The sequence below is a fragment of the Gekko japonicus genome, unplaced genomic scaffold (assembly GCF_001447785.1).
Source record: "Gekko japonicus isolate JY-2015 unplaced genomic scaffold, Gekko_japonicus_V1.1 scaffold404, whole genome shotgun sequence".
NCBI lineage: Eukaryota > Metazoa > Chordata > Lepidosauria > Squamata > Gekkonidae > Gekko > Gekko japonicus.
The window spans coordinates 244382-252053 of NW_015174854.1; the positions used below are offsets into that span (position 1 = coordinate 244382).

General features: G+C 44.2%; 1 protein-coding gene across 1 annotated transcript in view; it reads right to left on the reverse strand.

Annotated features, from left to right (window-relative positions):
- Positions 1-6544, reverse strand: part of DEGS1 (delta(4)-desaturase, sphingolipid 1) — a 10137-nt gene extending 3593 nt beyond the window's left edge. The window contains exons 1-2 of the mRNA XM_015424586.1: positions 6318-6544; positions 405-1147 (exon numbers count right to left, since the gene is read on the reverse strand). Coding sequence (XP_015280072.1) covers positions 405-1147; positions 6318-6399 — 825 coding nt within the window. The 5' untranslated portion in view covers positions 6400-6544. The remainder of the gene's footprint in view (positions 1-404; positions 1148-6317) is intronic.
- Between the last annotated feature and the right edge of the window lie 1128 nt (positions 6545-7672).

The window sequence follows — 7672 nt, forward strand, 5'->3', positions numbered from 1 at the left end:
GCAGGGACACAGCAAGCTACTTCCCCAGGTAAACTATGATGCCAGGGCTCCCCTTTAGTTGAAGAACCCTAAGTATTTCTTCAGTTCCAGCTACCTACTACCTACCTACCTGAAATTGTTCTTGTATATGAAACAAAGGGAGAGATTTAGTCCAATAATGCTGCAATTCTATACAAAGCACTTGTTGACTATACAGTCTGTTGAACTCACAGGACTTATTTCCAAGTGAACAAGCATAAAATAAGACTGTAGATCACTTAAATTCAATCCTGCTTTACAGTCTAAAACTTACCCGCCCACCTAGAAGCAACAAGCTACTTGACAGGAAGCAACTTTTATTCTTCTCAAGTGAGCAGGCAAACAGCTAGCCACAAGTATTCATTTACTAACCTTCTAATACTTACCACTGGAAGATGCTTTCCAGGAACATTAGGAAAGTCATGGTGTTCATTATGGTATCCAACATTGAACGTAAGCATATTAAGTGGTCCATAGTAGGAATATGTTTCATACCCTTTCAAAAACATGTAATGTTCAGCTATGAAGTGTCCTGAAATAGGATGCACGCCCAGCCCAAGCACTGATCCCAAAAGCATATAAAGGAGTGATTTTACTCCAAAGTAGTAGTATATTGCAACATCAAAAAGGGCCTGAACCAAGACATTGATGATTTCAAGTCGTGAGATTGGTTTGGGATTTATAGACAGAGGTCGAATGGCATAAAATAAGGGCTGAAGAATAATCCAAAGGAGCTTTCTAAAACGGGTGCAGAAAAACCATCCTTCAAAGTTAGTAGGAATGTCCACGTCAATTCCATCACCACCAAGATAACGATGATGATCCATGTGGTATCTCTTGAAGGACACTGAATATGGGAAGCCAAGAGGGAGATTCGCAAACATTCCAAACCATCGATTCCACAGAGGTTTAGCATTGCCAAAGGCACTATTGTGAGAGATTTCATGAACAGCTAGAGTCATAGAGTGACTGATACAGCTGTGGAATGCATATGACCAAAATAGAACCCATTTCCAATTCAAGTCTTTAACTAGATAAAAAGTAACTAGCTGTACAAACACCATCAGTACAACTATCCAGATCAAGTTGTAATCTGGTTTCATCAACGTTTTTATTTCTGGATGTTTACCTGTTGAGAGTAAAAGACAACAGTGAGAAAAGTTCAAACAATTATCAACTGACAAAAACTCTTTTTAGATGGTCATAATCCTGTTTCCACATTTGAATTTTACTGCCACAGGCTCTCAATTTTTATGTAAGTGATCAAAGTTAGTACAACTCTGTAGATCAGCTCAAGTACCACAAGAATGGTGACAATGCTGCTGTGTATTTAGCTATTCACAGAAGGGCAATATTCATTCCTCTCCACATTCTTGTGGATTTGTTCTAATCTACAGAAGTGCATGGAAGACTTCCAGCATATGCATGCCCTTTAATAGAAACAATAATGCAGAAACTGTGCATAGAACAAAGAAGATGGTTAGATGCACCTGTGCTAGCACAAAATGCCAAGGGGCACAACAGAGAAAAGGAGGAAGCACAACTGCCACCACTTTCCTCTTTCAGAGCCAGTTGTAGTGATGGAAGTCTGTGAGCAAAAGATGGGTGATTTCACTGTATCCCCCCTCCTCACTGCAGTCCTCCTTGCCCATACCATTTTACCACACCACACCCATCAACTGTTTGGAGGCCTCACTGGGGGAAGGAGAAGACAAAAAAGATCTGTGTCCACTTTCTGCTTAAAGTTCTTAGAATACAACCCATTGACAACTGCAGGCAATGCGATCTTCGAGTCTATAATGAAGCACAACCTCTTAGACCAAACACCATATGGTAGCCATAGAACTCTGTCTACTATTCCCCACCACTCCATGATCTCTAAAGTATACTTACTCAAATGCCAGCTAAGCAAATTGCACGATCAAATTACGGACGAATTAAATAATTTTATGGGTTATTTTATGTATGTTCATTGAAAAGAAGTGCTTACGTATTGCAGCCACACCATAAATTTAGCTTCTGTGCCATTTTAAATGCCTTTGTTTAGGAGTCTGCATCATCGGCATAACTCTGCTTTTCAGCTAGTGCTACCATCACCTAGAGGATTACCATATGGTTGCCACTATAAATTTCTGCTCTGTGCCAAATCTGTCTGAGTCAGAGACAGCATGTCAATCTCTGAACTAACTAATTACTACCTACTGCTCACTGTCCTCCAGCAAACAGAGATTCCACAGATGAGTTTCTATGCACAACTTTCATTACTAAGAACCAATTCACATGTTACAATGTCCTTGTATATGTGTCTTTGTAACTATTGAGAAAACATTTTATGGAATCTCCTGTTATTTCTTCTCATTTGAACTGTTTGTGGTTGTGCCTTCAAGATCTCACTTTTAAGAAACTCCCATCCCTCTTGAACTCCCTTCTCCTTGAGTAGTCAAGTCAAGTCAGCCATGGGATTCTATCCAGCATAAAAGAGTTTATTAAAATTAGCTTTTCTAAAGTCCAACCTACATGTCTGATTATGTACAGCTTTTCCCTTCCCCAAGATCTTAAATTCCAAAAGTACAGGGTCACTACAACCAAAGGTGCCCACTATTTTACTATGACGTTTTTAGGATCTGAACGTGCTGGAAAAGTGGGTGGATGTGAACAAGATGCAATTTAACAAGGATGAGTGCCAAGTTCTACATCTCAGTAACAAAAATGAGGAACACACATCCTGGACAGGGTATACACTTCTGAGTAGCATTGTGTGTGTGAACAAGATCTTGGGGTAAGGGTGGACCGAAAGTTAAATATGAGCAGCCAGTGTGATGTGGTGACAAAAAGGGCTAATACAATCTTGGGATGTATCAACAGAGGCATAACATCTAAATCACAAGATCTCATAGTCCTGCTGTACACTGCATTGGTCAGGCCACACCTGGAGTACTGTGTGCAGTTCTGGAGGCCTTACTTCAAAAAGGATGTGGACAGAATGGAGTGGGTGCAGAGGAGAGCGATGAGGATGATCGGGGGCCTGGAGACCAAGCCCTATGAGGAAAGGCTGAGGGACTTGGGAATGTTCAGCCCGGAGAAGAGGAGGTTGAAGGGGGATATGATCACTCTCTTTAAGTATTTGAAGGGCTGTCACTTAGAGGGGAGCGGGAGCTGTTCCTGTTGGCAGCAGAGTATAGGGCTTGCAATAATGTATTTAAATTAAAGGTGGGAAGGTACCAGCTTAATCTCAGGAAATCTTTTTTACAGTATGAGTGTGTGACAATGGAATCAGCTGCATAGGGAGGTGGTGAGCTCCCCCTCACTGGCAGTCTTTAAGCAGCAGCTGAACAAACACTTGTCAGGGATCTAGGCCGATCATGCATTGAGCAGGGGGTTGGGCTAGATGGCCTGTATGGCCCTTTCCAACTCTGTTATTCTATTATTCTAAACTTGGTTAACAAAATGCATTACCAATAGAGCTTCAAACATCAGCAACCCACTGATGGACACTGAGAGACTATTATACTCTATAGGGTTGTTTGCACTTATATAAGGCTTGTTTGCACTGTATATAATAATTTGCTTTTTACATAAGCAAGGACAGTTGCTTTTGTCCCTGTCTTTTTGTGATCTCCAGCACTCAGTACTTTCTGAAGTATCTTGCAGAGGTCTCTCCTCTTTTTTGCTATTTTCCCTAGGAGTGTATCATCCAAGTTCTCTGCCTGGCTTGGTGGTCTACAATAGACCCCCCTCATAATATAATATCACTATTTCTTACTCTTCCTTTCCCCCCCCCCCAGAGACTCTGAAACTGACCTTCCATGCTCAGATTAATGTATTTCCTCACATGTATATACATCCTTGGCATATGCCACTGAAGTTAAATGGAATACTGGGGGAAGAGCCCTCAATTCTAAAACAGTATTGCAGGAAATTCAGGTTTGACATCTGAAGCTTTCAGCTATATAAGGAACAATCCATGTATAACCCAACCTCTTTTCCATGTTTTGCTTTCTCAGTCTCTACTTGAGACAGTCAATGGGGTAGCAGAGACTCGGATCCTGTCTCTGTATGTCCAGGTGAGGCCAAATCCCTCCCATCCTTTTTCTGTGTGTTTTTTCTCAAATAAATCCCATTTCATTCAATGTGACTTTTTTACAAAGCACTCCTATGCTCTCTTTCCTGAGTGTATAAGCCTTGTTGAGTACAGACAACTAAGAACATAAGAGCCCTGCCAGATCAGACCAACAGTCCATCTAATCCAGCATCCTGTCTCACACAATGGCCAACCAGTTCCTCTGGATGGCCAACAACAGGGCATAGAGGCCAAGGCCTTCCCCTGATGTTGCCTCCTGGCTCTGGGATTCAGAGGAATAGTGCCTCTGAATTTGGAGGTTCCCCTCAGTCACCATGGCTAGTCGCCATTAATAGACTTATCCTCCTTGAATCTATCTAATCCCGTTTTAAATCTGTTTATTCCTGTAGCCATCACTACATCCTCTGGCAGCAAATTCTACATTTTAATAACTCTCTATGTTAAGTAGTATTTCCTTTTGCCCATCCTGAACCTACTGCCCATTGGCTTCACTGGATGTCCTTGGGCTCTAGTATTTTGGAAGAGGGAGAAAAACTTCTATTTGTCAACTCTTTCCACCCCATGCATAATTTTCTAAACCTCTATCATGTGCCCTCTTTACTCATCTCTTTTTTAAACTGAAAAGTCCCACTCTTCAGCCTTTCCTCATAGGGAAGGTGCTCCAATCCCCTAATAATTTTGGTTGCCCTCCTCCATACTTTTTCCAGCTCTGCAATGTCCTTTTGGAGATACAGTGACCAGAACTGCACACAGTATTCCAAATGAGGCTGCACCATAGATCTATCCAGGGACATTATAATATTGGCCATTTTATTCTCAATCCCCTTCCTAACAATCCCTAACAGAGTTTGCCTTTTTCACTACTGTTGCATACTGGGTTGACACTTTCCTTGAGCTATCCACTACCACCCCAAGTTCCCTCTCACCCTCAGCAAGTTCAGACCTAATGGCAGGGAGGGCGGGATATAAATGCAGATATAAATTTTTAAAAAATTAGCCTATACTTGAAGTTGGGATTTTTTTTGTCCCAATGTGTATCACCGTACACTTGCCAACACTGAACATTTGTCACATTGTCACCCACCCACCCAGTTTGTGAAGACCCTCTTGGAGCTCTTCACAGTCAGCCTTGGTTTTCACCATCCTGAATAATTTGGTGTCATCTGCAAACTTGGCCACTACACTACTCACCCCTAGTTCCAGATCACTTACGAAGAAAATAAATAGTACTGACACCAATACCAATCCTTGTGGCACCCCACTGCTTACTTTCCTCCATTGTGAGAACTGTCTAATGATTCCTACTCTTTGCTTCCTGTCATTTAATCAGTTTTTAATCCATAAGAGAACCCATCCTCTTATCCCACCACAGCTTGCTCAGGAGTCTTTGGTGAGGTACCTTGTCAAAAGCCTTTTGAAAGTCCAGGTATATAATGTTTACTAGGTCATTTTCTACATACTTCTTTAATTTTCCAAAGAACTTCAAAAGGTTGGTGAGGCAGGACTTGTGTGGGTCACTACCATACCAACAAGGCTGGGAGCCAATGTTCCACATCAACCATTTTCCCCAGGGGAACTGATTTCTGTAGTCCCACAATCAGCTGTAATTCTAGAAGACCTCCAATTACCACCTGAAAGCTGGCAACTCCAAGCACCACTGAGTTAGCACAAGTTCCACCCTTGCAAGGTGACTAATTTCCCGAGTTCGCTCCCTGCCTAATGCTGCAGCTAGGCAGTAAGTACTAGCAGCCTGCAAAACGGATTATCACTGGACTTGCATTTTTGGTGCCAAAGCCTCCTGCTAGAAACTGGGGAGGAAGCTACGATCAAGCTTGCCTAACTCAGCTCACCCCAGTGGGGTTGGGAAATAGAACAGCGTTTAACGAACGGGTCGTCAACCAAACCCTTCCCGCGTGTGATTCATGACGTCTCCACAGGCTTCAGTTCGCCCTTCGTCTCGACGCTCAGTCGGGGCCTTGTCTTCCTTCACCTCCGGTCGGCAACCGAGATGCAGGCGCTGAAGGCCGAGATATTTGGGAAGCCCTCCCTGGAACCCAAACCCAAGAAAGATCCCGAGGGCATCCTGCCTCGCCTCCTTCAGCCAAGGCGTTGGGGGAGGGGGGAGAAGGCGAAGCGGTCCCGCGAGGAACGGGGGAAGCCTGACAGACACGGAGCGGGAGGAAGTGAAAGGGGAAGCACCCGCGGTCCAACGACTTACGCAAGATCTCCGTTCGCCGGGCGGCGTGTGGCTGGTCCGTATAAACCCATTCGAAATCCTCACGAGCCACGACGTTCCCCATGGCTGAGGCGCTGGCTGCTGCTGCACGAGACCGTGCCCGGGCTTGCGGCGCTCTCTCTCCTCTTTCACAGTCCCCGTTACCAAACTCCACCCCCTTCTGCTTTTAAAGTAGCCCTCTACAGCCAAGCCTCCTTAGAAGCGCTTGACTCCTCATAAAGCAGGGAGGAGTCTCTAGCCGGTATCACGCCCTGAGGGGCATTGGCTGCCGCGGGAGATGACGTCACGGAAACATTCAGCTGCCGGGTGAGCGGGGGAGGTGCCCTTCTTCGGCTGCGCGGCTGAGGTGGAGTAGTACGGGCGCTTCTCTAGAATTGTATTTTGAAATGTTTCACGTCTCGTTCTTCTCCCGTCCGTCCCCTCCCCGTATGCATGGCCTCCTCTTCTTTGTTTCACCTCACAAGCTAGCTGTAATTAGTAGCCAGTCTAGTTTATTTGTCATTTTGAAGGGTGAAGTCCAGGCAATACGATGATGTGGCGATGGGGTGCAAATTCAGTTGGATAAATCTGTTAGGCGCCCCCGTCCCGGCTAATTTTATATTTAGTGCTTTTTATATGGGGCTGTGTAGGAGAGTGTGCAAGGAGGAGAGAAATGCTACTTCTGGGCCAATAACCAACAGAGAAACGGTGCAACTGTATAATGTATACAATGAACAAAGCAATGGAACCTTCCTATCCTCCAGAACAATTTGTTCTTCTGTGTTTTGATATTCCAACAGAACGATTTGCTATTCTAATCCAATACATTAGAAGAAGAGACTGGATTTATACCCTGCCCTTCATTACCCAAAGGAGTCTCAAAGCAGTTTACAATCTCCTTTCCCTTCCCCTCCCCACAACAGACACCCTGTGAGGTTGGTGGGGCTGAGAGAGCCCTTTCAAGGAGAACAACTCTGAGAGAGCCATGACTGATCCAAGGTCACACCAGCAGCTGCATGTGGACTAGTGGAGAGAATCAATTCTCTCAGATTAGAGTCCATGCTCTTAACCACTACAGCAAACTGACTAGAGAGAACTGTCATATTGCTTTCCACATGGGTTCTTTCTGACATCCTGGAAGTACCTATTCTCTTATACCTCAGCCAGGAATCTCTTGGCTTCATGTTTACAAAACAACACTAAACAGAACTACACCCTTTTGCTATGTTATAGTGCAATTAGGGCAATGAGTTTAGAAGGGTTTGACTGCATAGGGTACCACTGTTGTCCTTCCACCTGGGCACGGAGGTACTTTGGAAATTGCAGCACTTTCTCACCACAGCCTGTTGACTACATCA